The sequence below is a fragment of the Theropithecus gelada genome, chromosome 1 (assembly GCF_003255815.1).
Source record: "Theropithecus gelada isolate Dixy chromosome 1, Tgel_1.0, whole genome shotgun sequence".
Classification (NCBI taxonomy): domain Eukaryota; kingdom Metazoa; phylum Chordata; class Mammalia; order Primates; family Cercopithecidae; genus Theropithecus; species Theropithecus gelada.
In genome coordinates this window covers 195,391,668-195,412,732 of record NC_037668.1, presented here as the reverse complement: position 1 = coordinate 195,412,732, position 21,065 = coordinate 195,391,668, and the positions used below count along the sequence as shown (strand labels likewise).

Sequence of the window (21,065 nt, the reverse complement as noted above, 5' to 3'; positions counted from 1 at the left end):
ATAATGTGTGCCTTTGTGTATATTAGCATGGGTATATGTATGGGCAGGGGGTCTGTGGGTGCACATGGCATAGGGCCAATAGTGTATTGAGATCTTACACATTTTCCTGTTAGGAACATAAGGGGAGGAAAACAGTAGTCATGGTCCCTGTAGGGAATAGATGGAATTCACAAATTGAGAATTTGAACTGGTTTAATAAAGGGACTATTTACAAATAGGTGGGCAAGTATAGGAAAATTACAAGGAATCGGGCTTGTCACCTGGTGCATCACTCCCCCTGGGCCTCAAGCAGTCAGGTGAAGGAGAAATAAACAGAACTAGGAGAGGATATTTGTATGAGAAGACCCCTGTCAGATGTATGACCTTTTGTTAAAGGATATGGTCAGCTCATGGCATTTCCACAGAGAAGGTGCCAAGGGAATAAATACCTTGACCTCACTTTCCTCCAGTCTCCTCCTGGCACTATCCATTGGCTAAAGCTAACTAGAAGCCAGAAGTCAAAGGAGTTCACTGATATAGGTCAGCCTCCTGGGGAACACATAGTAATGTGTGAAGAGTGGAGAGTGGATTTGGAGGGACAATCGAAAGATACCCAGGACAGAAAACAAATGTACTTAAGAGGAAAATCATATTCATAGTAGGCAGAGAGGAAGAAACAGGCTTACATGAATAGCTGTTGTTTACAGCAAGCTAGATGGAAGAGTTTGCTGACAGAGAAAGATATTCAACATCAAAACAAGCTTTCAAATAATTGCATCTCTTGAAGATCCCCAAAATAGGAAACACATACACATTTCTATGAATTTTTGTGGGAGAAATTGTACAGATGAAAGAAGCATGGGTGGCTAAGATGACTTTGAAGGGTCCTTGTAATTTGAGGATTCAATTTTCTAGGAGGAGTGATGCAAATCAGGTAACAAGATCTCCTGCAAAATATTCACAACTCTTTGAAATGGAAATTAGGCTATTCCAATTTAGAAATCAAATTAAGGCAAATATTCAGGGTGTTAGCAGGCTGTGCTCTTGCCTGTTTGAAGTAGCGGCTAAAGGAGAGAGGCGTACTTTTTCCTGGATGAAGCAGGATCTCTCTCAGCCAGTTTTCATCCTTACTTAGCACCTGCTGGTTTGGAGTGGTGTCACCCAAGCAATCAGACAGGGGGGATGTGCCAAAAGCCTGCCCTCCCCTCCCACTGTGTGCTGCCCCTCCTTCCTACACCCCATGACAGCCTGTCCTGATATAGATGGACAGGGGACTGGTTTAAAATGACAGTCTCAAGTTCGTTTAGAAAGAGAAGGCTAATTCAAAGAAACAGCAAGGCAAGCTTCCTTTCTCTGTAGGAATCATTATTATCCCCCTTCATCATGGCCCACCTGGGTGCCCATTTTGCCTTTAGATCCCGCTGGCAGAAGACCGACGATGAACTCTGTCGACATAGCATGTCTTTTATCCTTCACAAAGCCATTCGCAATGACTTCTTTCAGAGCTATCTCTACCTGCTGGAAAAAATTCCCCTGGGTAAGTGAGTCAGAGCTACTAGATAAGAAACAAGAAATGACTGAAGGGATTGCATGAGGTCATGGGGCTTCTAGAAGAGAATTTAAAACAAGGATACTTTTTAGATTAAAAAAAAAAAACAAAACTCCACAACCAATGTCATTGGGCTGAAATGTTTCAATGGAATTCTTTTATGGAGAATACAAAGATTAAGTGCCTAAAATAGAGTCAGAACTTTATTTTGGGATTTCCATGCACCCTCAGGCATTGTGATTTGCTTCTCTGGGTGTCTGTTGCCTGAGTATCAGGCTTGTAGAAACTCAGACATGTTTAATATTTACAAAAAATTGTAATTGGGCAAATTTGATAATTAAAAGATGAGAGTATTAATGCATTAACACACTGAGTAAGAGTTAAAAAGAAAGACATAATAGATAAAAATGTGCTTGGGGTATGTATGTATGTTCATGTGTGTGTGCTTGTGTACACACTTATAATCCTCTCTGGTCTTCTTGAATCACAAGAACAGTCAGAGAGCCTTAAAAAAGCAGATTTTAGCTTGGTTTTTGAGTATTAAGAAATCAGTAGTCTGTCTCCATTTTTGTTATTTCCTCTAGTTTTCAGAGACTTGGACAACAGAGCAATAAAAAGCTTATGTGGTTTGCCTACTCTACTTTTTTCAGCCTCTGTGAAAGTAGTTACTTAAGGGTACCCTAAACAGCACTGAAGAGGAAATAACTTACCATTAAAGAGTAAAGTACCCTCCTCCCTTTGATTTATATTTTCCCCCAGTGAAAGCAAGAAGACTGTGTATCAGCTTAGTCTGTTTTCTTAAGGTCGTCTGAAAGCCCCATTGTGCACTTGAGGTGGTCAGGGTTTCCAGCTGTGGAAGCAGCTACATAATTCTTTGTATTGCATTCAAGCAACTGAATGTTAGCAGCCTGCCAAAACTATTTATGAGGGAACTTTAATTCTAAACATACAAATACCTTCATTTCATGTTTATATAACTTCTTTCTAAAACTTTTTATCATCTATGACTTTATTTGATTCTCATAGTCACACTATGGAATAGATGGGTAGGTTATCATTATTTTTTTCTACCTACCTTCCCTCCTCCTTCCTTTCATTTTACTTTTTCAAAGGAGGGAAATAAAATTCAGAGATGGTGATATTTAATCTAGATAGAGTAATATCAAAGCAAAGACCAAAGTCCAGGGCTTTTTTTGGTAGATCACACTGCCCATGAGTAATTCTTTTAGGACATATAATACATCTCATCTATATCCAAAAGGAAAAAATAATAGAGCAGTTTAAGTGGAAGGTGATGATGTTCTAGCCACTTCATATACTGCAGAGCATTGCTTTTCTGGAGACACTCTTCAGGCCATACCTCAATAAGAGTAGCTTTGTAGCCTTGGTTTAATTAGACTGGAGAAAGGTATCAATTACGACAGCTGAGAAGAGAGTCACTAACAGCCAGATGACCGCCAAACTTTACAAATATTTACTAGAGAGAAAAAGAAGTCACCTTTGACAGCAGCTGAAGATGAATGAAAAAGTAGAATACAATAGTCTCTTCTGAAAAGCAGATGAAAATTAATTTGGCACAAGTGGACAATAATTTATATTTGATCTCAATCCCTTTTATTGTCCAATAAAATCATTGTGATTTTGTGTTTTTCTCCTTTGTAAATATGCTAATGGTTTACCAATTATTTTCAACCTTTTAAAAAAAACATTATTATCAAAAGGCAAAGTTTTTGACAAAATATTCCATGGATGCCCAGTGTAAAATACAGGAAAAAGTGAAACTTTTCTGCAAAGGATTGGGGTCAAGACCCTTTCCTTGGTCTAGTCTCTTTTTGGGATTCACAAAGCCATTTCAGAGAAAACTTGGTCTAGTTTTCTCTGACCTGATGATTTGACCTGGACATTAGTTTCAACTGAGAGTCACAGAACTAGCCTCATCCACAGTACCTCTTTGAAGATAGAAATCGAGGGCTACATTAGTCAATATGGACTGGGATATGCTGCAATAACAAATTAACTCTGGAATCTTGATAGCTGAACACATAAAAAATATTGTTTTCTCTTGCTACATCATTTTCAACGTGCATTATTGGAGGTGGAGGGGAGGCTATATTCCACACAGGCAATCAGAGATCCAGGATGATAGAGGCTTTGCCAGCTGGAACACCACTAGTTACCAGGCAAGCAAATAGAGCAGCCAAAGTTTTGTCTACTAGCTCTTAAATACTTCAGCCCCAAAGGACATCGATTACATCTGTTTGGAATTCATTGTCCAGAACTTCAAGAATGCTGGGCAATATGAAGAGAGCACATGTATATTTGTTCACTAGCAAATGTTCCTGCCACAGGGAAAAATATTTTATTTTGGAGATTAAAATACCAGACAATTCTTATTTCTGATCAATTCAGTCATATTTAATGTAAGAGACATTTATGGAATTTCATTATTGTCAAAGTACTGTGCATTAGAAAGGATTCAAATATTAATAAGACAGTTTCCACTCTTCTTCAGGATTTTATAATGTGACAATGGATGCAAATCTACAAATAACTGTGTTAATCCCTTTAAACTAAGGGTACAGGGAAATCAGGCTACCAGTTCTGTGAATACTCAGATTTTTTGTGGCTTTTTCCTCTAATGGGAGAAGCCGAATGTTCAGAAAGGAATCTGCACGTAAGTCTTATCTGCCAGTGTGACTTTTATTCAATTAGAAGGTTTCCCTTAATCCTTGATTCACTCATTTAAACTTTGGTTTTTGTCCCAGGAGGTTATAACTTATATTTATGGAATGCAGTTGCATGTATTAGTTCCCCTATTGGACTCTCATTCCCATGAGAGTGGAGACTTGCCTTTTTCTTCCTCTTCTGTATCTATTTAGCATTTACCATGGTTCCCGGCACATCAGAAAAACTCAAAAAAATTTGTTAAATGAATTAAATGGCCTCTAATAATTAATTGCGGATCAGCAAAGTTCTGAGTTCAAATGTTTGCACTTCTACTACTAGAAAACTAACCTCTGCGAGCTACTAAAGCCTCTGAGTATAATTTTTCTTAAAACTATAGCAGAGTTGATTGAAGGATGAAATGTTGGTATATATGTGAAATAGTCCTCCTCAGTAAATATTAGTTTCCTTATTTCCTTCCTCTGAGCCAGGCCTCTTTTAAAGTCACCATGTAGCTTTCTCTAGAACAGGCATTACCAAAGACAATAAACTTAATTCAAAATATGAGAGTTTTCAGGCTGCAGTGAGTATTAATTATGTTTTTCAGTTTGGAAATAAAACTTAGCCAGAAGAGATGCTTCCTCTCCAGCTCCGCTGAGGTGTTTTACAGTCAGCTTCCTCTACTCTTGATAATTTCAAGACTTCATAGAAATGAAAATAAAGCCCTTCTTTCAAAAAGGCTAGGGAACTTCTCCTGTAGGGTCTGCACAGAGAGTTTGTTGTTTGGGGTAATTATATGGAAAGAACGGTGGCTAACCAGACTCTTTGATTCCTTCTTTCCTTCCTTTCTCCTTCCAACTGCCTAGATTAGAAAGCCAGTCTCACTCCAGCACACTATGTGGTGACATTCAGTCATGGGGAAATTTGCTGAAACATCCCTGGCAAGCTTCAGAGATTCATGGAATAGCAAAGACATACGTAGTAAAAATCTCCAATGGAAGGCTCAGCTATGCTGTTGAACATAACGGATCTTCAGGAAGAAGTGAGAACAAGCCTATCATTGTTCTCAATGTTTTGCATATAATTATCTCAGTTCATTTTCATAACATCTCTATTAGGTGTGCTGTTATTTTCGCCATATGATATTTGAGGAACTGATACCCAGACGAGTTAAGTAACTTGCCAAAGATCTTATGGTGGTGAGTGGAGTAGCAGGATTAGAACCCAGGTGATCTAACTCCATGATCTTTCTTAAAACAATACATAATACAATGCAAATGAAAACTTAACTCATAGGGCAATATAAGTTTTACTATATTTTATGATTTAACAGGAATACAGAACAAACAGCCTATGAAGAACTTTGGCTTCCTGTTAAGATAATCAAGGTAGGCAGGTCAGTGAGTAGGTTTAAATAATCTAGGTACACCAACCAAAGTTCTGTTAGAAGCTTGGTGTGAACAAGTTTTCCAAAAGCGTCTATTCATGAACAAATAGGAAACAGAACAGGAAAACAAGTCAGTGGAAATCTCCAATGTGTATGCCAGTGCTCAAAGGGTTCCACTGGAGCTGCTGGGATAACATCTCCACGTTTAGTAACAATTATTGAGGAATAACTTAACACTCAATGATTCTTCTAGTGCTATCCACATTTTTGAACACGTAGAAGTCAATGGATATTCATTAATTATATTATTGAGCAAAAGTCTATTACTCCTAGACATTGTTAAAGGCTTAGCCCAACTTCATGTGTAGAATAATGGTTCTGTGTGGTTTAACAGAAAGACCAGAAGCTTTGCATTTGAATAGGCACATGCCAGGACCTGGTTATGACATTTCTTTTCTATATGATATTAAGTTACCAAGTCTCTCAGATTCTTTTACTCATCTCTAAAATGATGATTATAATTCTAGTCTTATCGAATCATTGTGACAGTTAAAAGAGAAAAAGTGAAGAGGTGACATGAAAGTACTCAGCATAATGCCTGGCATATATCCCTTTTCAGAAGAATCAGTCTCTGAGGAGGAAATTAACTCTGGCTTTTAACTTTGATGGCAAAGACATAGATTGTTTAGCTACACCTTTGCCATCAAAATTAAAAGCTAGAGTTAATAATAACATCTCTTAAAAAGCACTTGGAACTTCTAGAATAAAACTCACCACACAGCTATTGGTATTTTAAAAATTTATTTCATTCCTGTGATAGGCATTGCTGCACAACTCAGCAATGTCCAATGATACATTTTCAAATGTTTATCACTACCTGTGCAATACAAATGCTGTAAGACCATTTTTCTCTTTCAAGCAATGAAGAAAATATAATTTTCCTTTTTATTTAGTGATATATTTTTAGGTACAGAGTATAAGAGGGATGATCTATAGGTTTTCTATTTAAATAGACATAGGTTCAAGTTCCAGATATATCACTCTCTAGCTACTTAATCTTGAGCAACTTAGTTAATCTCTTAATGCCTTGGTTTCTTCTCTTGTAAAATGGATATATAATGTTTATCCTACATATTCAGTTCGATATAAATGTTTTGCATATGTATTACATATAAACATGTTTGATCAATTATAGTTACTATTTTTTAATTATTTGAGTATGCCTAATTGGAAGGACAGGTATTTCATAAATGATACCAAAGGTATGACTTATGTGTGCTTATGTCAGTTAATCCCTATCACCATTCAGCTCTTTGTTGAACCCATATATTATTCAAAGAACAAAAAGCTAGCTTTTATTCAACGAACATTCAAAGAAGGCCCATCAAGAAGTTAGCATAATATTAAGTGCTAGGGTTATACAAAAATAAGATATAGCCTTATCCTGAAGAGTTTAGTGTAGAAGAGAGAACTACACAAATATTTTTTTTTTTAAATGTGCTCCTGAAATGCCTGACATGTGGAAGCTTCTGATACTTGAAAATGTGGAAGTGACTTTGGAACTGGGTAATGGGAAGAGGTTGGAAGAATTTGGAGGGCTCAGAAGACAAGATGATGCGGAAAATTTTGGAAATTCTTAGAGTTGTTAAATCACTATGACCAAAATGCTGATAGTGATATGGACAGTGAGACCAGGTTGCTGAGATCTCAGATGGAAATAAGAAACTTATTGGGAAGTGGAGCAAAGGTCACCCTTTTTATGCTTTAGCAAAGAGCTAAGTTGCATTGTATCCATGTCCTAGGGATCTCTGGAAGATTGAACTTAAGAGTGATGACTTAGCATATCTGGCGGAATAAATTTCTAAACAGCAAAACATACAAGATGTAGCCTGATTGCTTCTAACAGCCTAACCAAGATTTGGAAGCAAACAAATGACTTAAAGATGGAAGTTATATTTAAAGGGGAAGCACAGCATAAAAGCTGAAAATTTGCAGCCTAGCCATGTGGAAAGAAAACTTTTTCAGAGTAAGAATTCAAGCAGGTTGTGGAACAACCACTTGCTAGAGAGATTTGCATGACTAAAAGTGAGCCAGGTGCTAACAGCCAAGATGATGAGGAAGAGGTCTGGAAGGCATTTCAGAGATCTAAGAGACGGCCCCTCCCATCACAGACCCAGTAGTATAGGAAAACTGGTTTCAGGGGACCAGGCCCAGGGCCCTGCTACCCTGTGTAGCCTCAGGGCACTGTTCTCCATGTCCCACTCCAGCTCCAGCTGTGGCTCAAAGGGGCCCAGGGACAGCTCAGGTATCTGCTCTGAAGGGCAGAAGTTGTAAGCCTTGTTGGCTTCCACATGGTGTTAAGCCTGTGGGTGCACACAGTGCAAGAGTGGTGGAGGCTGCCAAGCCTCTAGATTTCAGAGGATGTATGGGCAGTCCTGGGCACCCAAGCAGAAGCCTGTTGCAAAGGTGGAGCCCCCACACCGAGATAACCTTTACTAGTGTGGAGGAGAAATGTGGAGTTAGAAGTCCCACACAGAGTCCCCACTGGGGGCACTGCCTACTGGAGCTATCAGAAGGGGGCCAACTGCCTCCAGACCTGAGAATGGCAGACCCACCTGCAGCTTACAACCTCAGTATGGTCCAGCCCAGGAGGGGAGCTGCCCAAGACCTTGGGAGCCCACACCTCACATCAGTGTGCCCAAAATGCGGGGCATGGACTCAAGGATTATTTTGGAGCTTTAAGATTTAATGACTGTCCTGCTGGCTGGGGTTCAAGCTTGTGAGGGACCTGTAACCCCTTTCCTTTGGCCTATTTCTCCCTTTTGGAATGGGAATGTTTTCCTAATACCTGTATCCCCATTGTATCATGGAAGTAAATAACTTGTTTTGATTTTATGGGGTTGTAGGTGGAGGAACTCATCTCCAGATGAGATTTGTGACTTGAGACTTGGGACTTTTGAGTTAATGCTGGAATGAGTTAAGACTTTGGGGGACTATTGAGAAGGGAATTTGAAATGTGACAAGGACAAGAGATTTAGAGGTCCGGGGCAGAATAATATGGTTTAGATATTTGTCCCATCCAAATCTCATGTTAAAATCCCCAATGTTAGAAATGGGGCCTGGTGGGAGGTGTTTGGGTCATAGAGACAGGTCCCTCATGGCTTGGTGCTGTCCTCTTTGTGAGTTCTTATGAGATCTGGTTGTTTAAAAGTGTGTGACACCCCACCTCTCCCCTTGCTCCTGCTCTGCCATGTGACATGCCTGCTCTGGCTTCACTTTCTGCCATGAGTAGAAACTCCCTAAGACCTCCTCAGAAGCTTAGCAGATGCCAGCGCCATGCTTCTTGTACAGTTGGCAGAACTATAAGTCAAACACCTCTTTTCTTTATAAATTACTCAGTCTCAGGTGTTTCTTTAGAGCAACACAATAACAGCCTAACGCAGGTATCATTACCTCTTTATAGAGGAAGAAGCTGAGGCTAACATGAGTTATGTAACCTATTCAAGGTCATAAAACTAATCTGCGTCAGAGCTGGCAAACAAATCCAGGGATGTCTTACTCCAACTTTTTCCTTCCTCTCTCTTTTTCCTTTTCTTTCTTCCTTCCCTCCCTTCCCTCCTCTCTTCCTTCCTTTTTTCCTGTTTTACCATTACTTCTTTAATGGCTAAATTGAGAAGTACTCACCTGCAAATCTCTTTTATGGAAGGTCTTACCTTTCACAGGGGCATCTCCTAATTGGGCTTCTTCTTCTTCTTTTTTTTTTTTCTGTTGCAAAGGTCTAACTTGATCAAATATTACCAGACTCAAATCATTTCAAAATTACTGTCTAAACCTAGCTTACAAATCTTCTGAAGAATTTTAGATCATGTTTAAATTGACAAACAGGTCTAATAGCTGGAATAGAGAGGTATTTTAAAATAGCTATATTCAACCACTTAACAAGAAGAAAGAAAAGAGGATACTCAGCACAGATAAGCACTTAGCTATCAACAAAATTTCTTGTTTGTCAGAAACTCTTCATTTTATTGCCAACTTGGATAATAATGTCTTGACTTGTCGTCCCTATCTCTGATACTGGATCAATATTTCCTTTCATGTCTAGATTAAGATTTTGAGTGACTATTTTGTTTTTCTCCCAATTTTTATATTGAAAGACAGCAAAAGTCATCAAATGGCACATTGCCTCAAGGTAAACTTACTTCTTTGCATCTTAGAGTCAGAAGATGAGACCTTAAGCCACAAAATTCTTTTGCTACCTGCAAAAGATTTTCTCAAGGAGGCATTTGAAAATTCTGAGTTTTATCCAGATAATTCATGCCATGTGACATTTCTTTCCTGCTCATTTTTTGATAACCCAAATAAAAAGTATCCTTCATGGTTAAAGTCTTATGGAGTCTTCTTGCTGCTACTTGCAGGCATCTGCTACATGCCCAAGGCATTTTTTGGTAGTATTCTTTGGGCATGCAGCCATGTGACTTAACTCCTCCATGCTAGGGTGTAATCTCCATGAGAGAGATTGAGCTTTATGTTTATTTCCTGAATGTTGTATTGGGGCTTAATAACTGAATCATGAATTGTCTTTCGGTGTAAACTCTCCTGGATATTAATCTTTCCTAGAAATTTCATTTTTATTCTCCTTCAGAGTAAACAAACTCGTACTCTATTTTTCTTTTCACCACAAGTAAATAGTGGAAGCTCCTTGGGAATTCAACTCATAATGTAGGTCAAGAAATAAATACTACATTAAATAAAAAACAAAGAGTGTCTAGTTTTTGTCTTGAACTACCAAAGGTTTCACAGAGACATTGTAATTCTTTAATTAGCCAGTATATATATTTGTATAGTAAAAAGCCATGTGCTGGTGACTGATTGACTTATCTGAGTCAATATGCACAATTGCAGAAGCTTTCAGGAGGGGGAGAACCTGGGGCCGAACATGACACCTCATTTATCTTTTTTTTAGTGAAATGCTGCTGTCAATTAGGTGAAAATGAGAACTCAAGTCCATAACCATAAAAGCCCACCTATTGAGTCTGACGCCTGCTGAGATTGGCATTCACTTGTGGTCTAAATGTTGCTGGCATAATGGACCATTCCTATTTCTAGATTAAGGATTTTAATAGACTGCACAAACCAGTTGACTTAAGCAGGTGATGATGAGTGTGGCTGCTTTGCTGCTTTGGTTGGATCAAGAGAGCCTCGGGCTATGGCTTGCCAATGATCCCAGAGCAGCATCCAACCCTGGGCAGCCTCTGTGAGCTGTGAGTTCCTAGCCTGATTTTCTGAGACATCCAGAAGAATTTGGAACAGTCATATTATTGGTGATGCCTAATTTTTGTCATCCCTGTTGAATTTATAAGCACTTATTAAGTCACTTGCTGTGTACACAACACTTCACCAAGTGCTAGGGAAGGGAGATTGGTGTAGGTCCACGGTTCTCAATGTTTTTGAACATAAGGACCATTCTTTTAAGGTAGTTTCTCAATCAGTAGCTAATTTGTGTATAAAATAGCAAAAAAAGCTTCTATGTATTTATTTAAACTTTTAAAAGATTTGAATTTTAAAATAACAATCTATGTATAATAGTTAATACGTATGGAGGATATAAACAATATTGGTGGCCTCCAGAAAATGATGTATTACATGGAAACTGATTCTTCTTCTTGTTATCCCTTTCAGCAAATTCATGGTGATTCAGGGTACAAACATTGGCTCCAGTGTCTCCAAGTTGGAAAATGCTGATGCAACTCCATAGATGGAACACAGTCATAGTAATATAAGTGGCATTTTTTGGATTTTTAACTTTTAGAATCAAAATTTGGAACTATGTAATTGTTCAATTCTGAACACCATCCAACATCTCAGTCCTGGGGTTATCTGAAGAAAAATGTTCTTAAAGTGAAATAGGTATTTTTCTCTTTGATTTCTTCTACCCAAATTTATGCCATATTTTGGCTTGCTTCATGCCCTGATCATAACATTTTTGAACCATTGTATATTTTTCTTGGAGCTTTCAATTATCTTTTATTTTTGGTGGTTTAGATTAAAAATATGTCTTCCTTAGAATATTTCTAATGTCTCCTTGCTTCTTGCCTACTCTGTTGCCTTGGATCTAGCTTATTCTACTTAAAGATATTATTTTTGAAGTCTATGTTTTGTCTTGTAATATAAACTGATTTCTTTCCAGATCTGATACATATCTGTCATTTTGCGATTCCTTTTCATTGGATTCCTGGTTAATTACATCATCTTTCATCATGCATCTTCTCTTGATTGTAACCCTCATTGGGCTGGAATATAGCTTCAAGAAACTTCTGAAGAATGAATCTATAGGAGGTAAATATTCTTTGACAATTTGACTCGGTATTAAGTTTAGTTTCCAAAAATTTGATCTCAGAATATTGGTGGCACTGTACCATTGTTTTCTAGTGTTTCTGATGAGATCTGTGATATAAGCCTGATTCTAGTCTTTTGAACATAGAGTTGCCAAATAAAAGACATGATGCCAGCTAAGTTTAATTTTAACATAATCACCAAATAATTTTTAGTGTAAGTATTTACCCTGGAATGTGCAATATTTCAGGCATACTCAAACCAATAAATTATTCATTATTTGTCTGAAGTTCAAATCTGTGTGTTGTGTATTTTTTTTCCCCTAAATGTTGCAACCCTATTTGAAGGTCAGCCACTCTTCCTCCTCTAAATGACTTTTAGATCTTCTTACTACTCTTTCTGTTTTGAAATCTCTTAAAGATGTGCTTAAATGTGGCTTTAAAAAAAATCTATGCACCTCAGCACTTTGTTGGATCTTACAATCTCTTTCAGCACCAGGGAATTTTCTTCTATTACTTTCTTTAATAATTTTCTTCCCTTCATTTTATTAGTTTTCTGGAATTCTAATTAGCTTGATGTTGGGCCTTCTGAATTGCTTATATAAGTCTAGTCTTCTTATTTCTGTTTTGCATATCTATCTTTTTGTTTTATGTTCTGGAAATTTACCTAACTTTATATCTTAAAGTTTTTGGTTATCAAAACTTTAATTTCTAATAATTCTTTACTGCTCTTTTAATTATAATTTTCTTGGAATCTTATCTTTAATTTATGGATGTGCCTATTCTCATATGTCTTCAAAGATATATGAGTTTTTTGTTTTGTTTTGGCTTAAATTCTCATCCATTTCCTGAATTATTTTTGTTTTCTTTGAGGTCAATTCTGACTATTTATCTCACTCTTTGTTTTTCAGGCTGCTACTTTACTCTCATGTGTTTGGAGATCATTTATCCACATTTAAGAATAAAAAACAAGGTAAATAATTCTAGGCAATGGATAAGGTTTCCTTTGTTTTGTACTTGTCCCCTAAATAGACAAGAAGCCCTACATGTGCAGGTAGATTTTACCAGACTCTGATGAATGGGTGTAAGTGACAGCACTTGGAGTCTTCTATATGTGAAAATGAGTAGTATTCTAACATTTTAATGCTAACTGGTCTAGCTCTTCCTAAGCAATTGATCTACTTATTCTTTTAAAAGACAACAGACACATTTTCCCTTTCTAGGATTACAGCTGTGCTTTCTGCTGCTTTTAGGAGGGTGCACTTGTCCTCTTACCTGTTTGTTCTCTAGACAGAGTTTTGATTTATGCTGTTTGTTTGTTTGTTTCGTTTTTGCTTTTTTGACTTCCATTCTCATTCTTACACTTGCCTTCCTGTTGATTCTAAGTCCGGAATGTAATTTCCTCTTGCAAATATTTTGGCCTGCAAATTCTTTTGCTTTGTTCCATCTGCTTTTTATTGTCCAGAAATTTATTGTAATCATGAATCCATCAGTGATACCCTCTCATTTTCCTCACTATTATGGGTTTAGTGTTTTAAGATAGTTCTCAGGGAATACTGGGACGGAGAGAAGACAAATGCATGTACTCAGCCTACAATCTTGAACCAGAAGTTCCATCCTTTAATCTACTGTCTATCGTTTTATTATGAATGTCTTATGATGAAAATATTTTATATCTGCATGGGTGAATTTTGGTTTGCAAAACACACTTATGTGTAGTCTCATTTATTCCTCAGAAGTTGGAACACATATTTTTCTTACACATTTTTGAAAATAATAAAATGACAAAGTATATGTGAATGTGCCTGGCACACTACCTAGGACAGAATGGCTGCACAATAAATATTATGTCTCTTTTATTGTTTTGTTTTCACAATGTAGGCACATTTCTGTAATATTGGTATGAAGACATATTTGGATATGTATTGTTTGAAAAAGATATAAAAACAGTTACCCCTACCTTACGATTAGAAGTAAAGTAATTTTTTCATTAAACTTTATTATAAGCTTAATGAGAAAATTCTCAGAAAACATTTGGAACTCAGGGATAAAACTCACCACAAAACTGATGACATTCTTTATGTTATTGTAGCTAACACTGTTAAAAATTTTAATACACTGATATAGCTATGGGTTTATTCAACTATAGAGTTATTAAGTCATGAAAATGCCACATGATTGTAATCCATAGATGCGATCTCTGAAGATCAGAGGAGTTAAGACATTTTCCCAGCATTACATAGCATGTAAGTCACGGAGCCAAAACTCAAACCCAAATCTTTTGACTTCAAACCAGTGCTCTTTTCTCCACAGCACAGATTCACAGGCTTTTAAAAGGAAATGCAACACATAAAGCTGAGCTTTTTTTCTTATAAATATTAATAACTATTAATACTGTTTCATTTGCAGTGAAATTGTACGCTTTAACAAGCCAAGTCATCAATGGCGAGATGCAGTTCTATGCCAGAGCAAAACTTTACTACCAGGAAGTACCAGCCACAGAAGAGGGTATGATGGGAAATTTCATTGAACTGTCCAGTCCAGACATCCAGGCCTCTCGGAAATTTCTTAGGAAATTTATTGGGGTGAGTTATTCAACTGCAGCTTGATGAGAAGGCAGTCATTGCAAACACTGAGCTCGCATGCCTCTGTGTTGTTACTTAAGTCACGACTAAGCCATATGACCCAGCCAAGAGTTCTGCCTGCAAGCCTGTTTTAAGATGTTCAGAAAGGATGAACCATTTATGATATGATAAATATAGTAACACTGGTTTATCCCACTTGGCATTTCACTCTCCTATCGCCAACTAATCTTACATGCTCCAGAGGAAGGTGAATTAGCAGTGTTGATATAAAATTTGGGAATGAAGAAGACATCTCTTTTAGAGTCTCATAAACATTTCATACCCAAATGATTGATGAGAGATCATGTCCTTTGGGATCTTGGGTTGACTTATTGACTCCCTGTAATAAAAATGAGATGTTGGAAGGAAATACATGATTACGCTCAGTTTAAAAACAATGAAAGTAGAATCCTTTTATACTATTTTATACATAGTTTTGATTTTACCTTGAAAGAATGTTATCCTTTTGTAGTCCTGCATTGAGTCAACCCCTACTTCCTTACTGTCATGTCATATGAATACAGACAGTATATTGTAGGGGTCAAAATTTTGGGCTTTAAGGCTATTGTGGTTCTTCTGCTTAATGTATAAGCAACTTTGAGCTTGTTACTTAAATGTACCAAGTGTCAGTTTTCTCTCTTGTGACTAGGGCATGACAATAGAAGCTACTTCACAGGATAATGTGGAGATCAAATGAAATAATACATGTCAGGTACCTGCTTTAGTGCACAAAATTAGTACCCAATCAAGCTAATTTATTACTATCACTACTAATAACAGGCTTTCATATAATGTATTCATTCTATTTTAAGGAACTTCATTTAGTTGCTAGAAAAGACTTAACTCCCAAGAAAGGCTGGGTGTGGTGGCTCACACCTGTAATCCTAGCACTTTGTGAGGCCAAGGTGGGTGAATCACGAGGTCAGAGTTCGAGACCAGCCTGGCCAATATGGTGATACCCCATCTCTACTAAAAATACAAAAATTAGCCAGGCGTGGCATTGCACGCCTGTAGTCCCAACTATTCGGGAGGCTGAGGCAGAAGAATCGCTTGAACCCGGGAGGCGGAGGTTGCAGTGAGCTGAGATCGTGCCACTGCATTCTAGCATGGGTGGCAGAGCAAGACTCCATCTCAAACAAACAAACAAACTAACAAAACAGAACAAAACAACAGCAGAAAAGACTTAACCCCCAAGATAAAGCTGCTGTTAGTTCTATCGAAGATGCAAAGTTCTAATTGGTAACAGGTTTTGTTCCAACACATTACAAAGTCATTGGTTTGAGATTTGGTGCCCATTTTATTCTGATAAAGGAAATATAAACATTAGGCCATCAACCAATTTAGTAGCAAAACATTAATATCTCTAGTGTTGAGGTCAGGTTCACTTCAAATCCAATCTCCCTGGAGCACCCAGTGTGTGAGTCCAGAGCCTGACAGTGGATAAAAATGTGATCAGGATGATATATTTACTGGGGCCAAAGTGTCTGGACATTAGTTTCAGCCATAAAAGACTAGAGAGTCTAGGGATGAAGACTGTGGATATTTACAGGTTAGGTTAACTTGGAGTATTTCTAAATCAGTGTTGCTGACTGGCTTCACTGAATGCTGGTTCTGAGAGAGTCAATCTGCTAAGCACTTTAGAAGCGTTGTCTCATTTACTCCTCATGCGAATTCTTGGAGTAAGTGCTATTATTAATTCTGTTTTTATAGTTGTGGAAACTGAGGCTTGAAGAGGTTAAATAAGTTGTCAAGATTACACAGCTGGTAAGAGACAGAATGGGGAATTAAGCCCAGCCAGATCTGCCTGACACCAAACTCCCTGCTGTTAACCATGACATATTTTTTCCATTTGTCTCATGAAACTGAAAAATCCCTGCTTTATTTATTTATATATTTACTTTTTTGGTGGACCATAGACCTCGACTCTCCTCCGGCCTGGCTGAAAGCAATCCCTCCTGCTTTCCTTGTGGTGAGGCCGACTTTGATCCCAAAGCATTTCAGAAGCTTAGTTAGTAATCCAGCTGTCTTGTCACTCCGTGTGGAATGCCAAGCTACCACAGGGATGCTGGTCAGACAGAGCCCATAAGCACGCCCACAGACCTGGGAAAGGAAACAGCCTTGTGCTAGCATATTTATGTTGGAAAAGAGGCAGCCTGCTCCTTTGAAACAAATATAAGGAGTCCTTTTTAGTAGACAAGGCTCATTGTAAAACTGTGACTTCTAAGCACAAACACAGTCCTTTTTAAGGACTGATATTTTGGTACTTTGACCTTCATACTCTAATCTACTAGATTAGTATTCAGGTCAAGATACAAAGAGTTAGGGAATACAAGTATCTGACATGACTTATTCTCGCGTCAACTGCAAAAAGAAGATTGTTTAAAGTTTTGCTTTCCTTTCAGCACTTAATGACATGAGACAGTGGGAAAAGGTGTTTAAACTAGTTGCAAATGTATTTACTTTAGCAAATAAACAAATGACATCAAGATGATGTCAATGCCATAGTTGATAACTTTCCTGTTTTAGCTTTCTAGTGGGCAAAAGTAGTAATTCATAAAAAGTCATCAGTATTTATTTGATAGTATTTATTTTTTGACATTTCTCAGAGATTGGATAGCTAAAAAATCTGGGTCTACTAACTTGTTATATTTTATAGTTTTTATAGTGACATGAGGCCCTTTCATTTTAGTTTTTTAGCTCCACTGGATAAACCTAAAATAATGTTCTTCAAAACAAAATACATAGGCAGAATCAAAACTAAACTGAAATTCCTAATAATGTTTTACTAGTTTATATGGATTCATAAATATAAACATGGCATAATAAATGAAAATGAAAATAACGAAATGGGCTCACGTCTGTAATCCCATCACTTTGGGAGGCCGAGGTGGGTGGATCACCTGAGGCCAGGAGTTCCAGACCAGCCTGGCCAACATGGTAAAACCCCATTTCTGCTAAAAATACAAAGATTAGTGGGGTGTAATAGCTAGCGCACACCTGTAATCTGAGCTACTCGGGATACTGAGGCAGAAGAATCACTTGAACCCGGGAGGTGGAGGTTGCAGTGAGCTGAGATCCCGCCACTACACTCCAGGCTGGGTGACAGAGTGAGACTCCATCTCAAAAAAAAAAAAAAAAAAAAAAAAAAGACTGTCTTGTTTTGAAATCATACATTGCATGTAGTTCTAGTCATATGCATTCAAGGGCATCAGATTTCAATACAATCACAGTTTCAGGCAGCCATGGTGTCCAATAAAGTTCAGGGTGCTTTGTTGTTCCAGGATTCTACTTCTAAAACCGCTTTCTACACTAATGAGAGCAACATGACCAATAGAGGCTTTTAAGGCCAAGTAATAATAAGAAAAATTTGAAATGAGAATCTCTTATTGAGCATACACATTTTTAGTAAAGTCATTTCTAATAATGACATAATTTCTCCATCTACTGCCCATCTTTTTGTTATGAATTTACTTAGAAGATGCTTCTTTCACAGCATTCATACTTAGGCCTTTTTCTGAATTAGCTTAGTCTAAATTATATTTGAATGTGACATGTGGCACAGTATAAGTAAAAATGGCAAACATATGGCAGTATACTACCACTTTCCCTTCTCATGCTTGAGGCAGACATCACTAATCTTAGATCTCTTTTCTACTGTCTAAATGAAGCCTTGTAATTCTTTGTAACATAGCATTAGACAGATATTACCAAGAGAATCAGAGTTATCACTTGAGGTGACATCTCTAATGTAGAACTGGCTTTGGATTCAGACAGTTCCTGTTCTAATTCTAACTCTGACATTAGTTATGAAATATTAGAAATCGGAATTTTCTTATCTCCAAAATGAGGATAATAATCTATATTGTGGAGTTTTCTTATTATAATTATTATAGCTAAGAGCTTGCTATGTATAAATAATAATTGTGGCTATTATTATTCCATTTTAAAAGAAGTTACAGTTCCTTCACTTTTTGTTCTTCATTGTACTTTTCTAGCATAACGAAGGCCATTTGGGTGGACTAGAAAGTTGGTTTTCTGATGTTTCCCTCTGTTTGTATTTCACCTTTGATCCTTAGCCAATTTTTTTTTTTTTTTTTTATTCTTAGTTCCTGAGAAATCAAGAGTAGGCTTTTCCCTTAACATCTTGATTGGCAACTTCAAGTATCTTGTTACTGTAATTTCTAGTACAAAACTGCTTCAGCAGCCATCCCAATTATGGCCAAATAATTTAGACCAGCTGAATCTTCATAAATCAGAAATGTTTTTTAAGTTTTATGGAAGCAAGTTTGAGAAAGTTTGCATTGGCTGATTTCTCCCTACCTCCACCATCTTCCCATCCCCTCACTCCCAGCTAATTTAATGCACAGACGTACTTAAAAAGACCGTTTTTAGAATTTTTATGCCAAATAAATCATGTAGTTTCTGGTACCAAAAAAACCCAGAAAACAATGTTTAGCATTAAAAGACACAAGGAAACTTTGCCGAAACTATCTTTTATCCATGTGAACTTGCTGTGTGCCATCAGGGCTGTATTTGAAATAAAATCCTGGCCAGGAATGGAAAAGTTAGCATTGTTCAGCTCAGGTTCCCAAACTTACCATCCATCCAAGAGGAGTAGATAATTCAGAGCCTTCAAAATTTGCCTAGAAAAGATAAAATTCAACTATTCCAAACTGAAATGTTTCCATTGAATGAGTCTTTAATTTTAAAACTCAGAAAGGTTCTCACTATTTGGTTCTTTTTTGCTTACACGGCAATAATCTATAGTGTAGAACCATTTACCTGTGGATTTGTCTGAAATTTAGTCATTAATGTTTAATCTTCATAGGGCTAGCAATGAATCATTTTTTTTTTGGAGAAAATTACCAAGTGTGTAAACCTAAGATACTATTTTTTAAAAATCTCATTTATAATTCTTTATTTGGATAAAGAAAGCAGGACTAGAAATATTTAGATTTTTTTGAAAAGATAATTGAATGTATATCTTGATTGTGGTGGTAGATGCATGACTATATACATTTGTCCAAAATCATCAAATTGTATACAAGAAATGGTACATTTTATTGCATAAAATCTACCTAATAAAGTTGATTTAAAGAGGTAACTAGGGTGTGCAATTTTCAAGGATGGGTCTCTGTACTTGAAATATCAAGGTGCTTTTCTGCAGGGGCCTGGGAGAGCTGGAACAGACTGTGCCTTGGACTGCGGCTCCGGAATAGGAAGGGTCAGCAAACACGTCTTATTGCCTGTTTTCAACAGTGTGGAGCTGGTGGATATGATGGAATCCTTTCTCCTTGAAGCCCAGAACTACCTGCAGGTCAAAGGTGACAAAGTAGAAAGCTACCACTGCTACAGCCTGCAGGAATTCACACCCCTGTTCAGGAGATATGATGTCATCTGGATTCAGTGGGTCTCTGGTTAGTCCTGCATGACTTTGGCTCTGCTATTCTCCCCTTTTCAGCCAGAGAAGACGGTGCTTGGGGCTAATGAGGGCACCAGGGAAGAGTTAGCTGTAGTACTTCAAGCAGTTAGCTCCCTTAGGTGTCATGTGAACTCCCACAAAACTCTCATCTTCCAGATTTCTCCCTTGACATTTTCTGTACAATAAATTTACATTTCTTTGAGGATTTACGTTGGTTCTCGAACCAACCTAAATGGAGCAAGTGCCTTTGGACCAACCTAAATCCTTGAAGAAATCTAAATACTTGAAAAATTTTCAAAAGTGCAGTCAAAAAGATTAATCCCCATTTATTGGCAGAACTAGACATTCTTAGATTTAAATCCCCAGGAAATGAGACAGCAGTGAATTCGATTTTGGGGTGTGTGTGTGTGTGACACAAAGATATAGTAATAGAGGGGTTCTTCAGGGGACAGGGAGGGACTCGTGGGGGTAGACAATAATTTATCTCATGCCTATGAGGTCGACAGGCTAGGTAGGATAATATATTTTACAGACAGGGGACAGAGTCTTCTCTAAGAGGATATGTGTCCCCTTATCTAAATTTTCAAAGCCTCCTGTAACTAAACGAGGCTATTAAATAATTCATGAATGAGTGAACAAATGGTCTCCTGATTCTCAGCCGTGTTCTTCCCTACTCACCTTCCATCCTCCCTACCATATCATCCTGTTCCCCCATCCACTTGGTCCCCCTTGTAGGGCACCTGACTGATAAGGACCTTCTTGCATTTCTTTCCCGGTGCCGAGATGGCCTGAAAGAAAATGGCGTCATCATATTGAAGGACAATGTGGCCCGGGAGGGCTGTATCCTCGATCTCTCTGACAGCAGTGTGACTCGGGACATGGACATCCTCCGGAGCCTCATAAGGAAGAGTGGGCTGGTGGTGCTGGGCCAAGAGAAGCAGGACTGCTTCCCAGAGCAGTGCATCCCCGTGTGGATGTTCGCACTGCACAGCGACAGACGCTCCTGAAAAAGCAGTGGGAATGAACGCCCGGACTGGGCAGTGGTGCTTTGGGACGGGGCTGCTATCCTTCCAGATGCCCCTTGTAATGCAGATAGGGAAGGTTAGAA

The 21,065-nt window shown here is 37.8% G+C and overlaps 1 protein-coding gene across 1 annotated transcript; it reads left to right on the top strand.

Moving 5' to 3' along the window:
• Window positions 1-1,301: 1,301 nt before the first annotated feature.
• Window positions 1,302-20,997, top strand: METTL11B (methyltransferase like 11B). The gene is made up of 4 exons (XM_025364788.1): window positions 1,302-1,516; window positions 14,321-14,496; window positions 19,703-19,952; window positions 20,693-20,997. Exons 1-4 carry the CDS (start codon window positions 1,363-1,365, stop codon window positions 20,962-20,964), a joined length of 852 nt encoding a protein of 283 aa, XP_025220573.1. The 5' UTR covers window positions 1,302-1,362; the 3' UTR covers window positions 20,965-20,997.
• The last annotated feature ends 68 nt before the right edge of the window (window positions 20,998-21,065 follow it).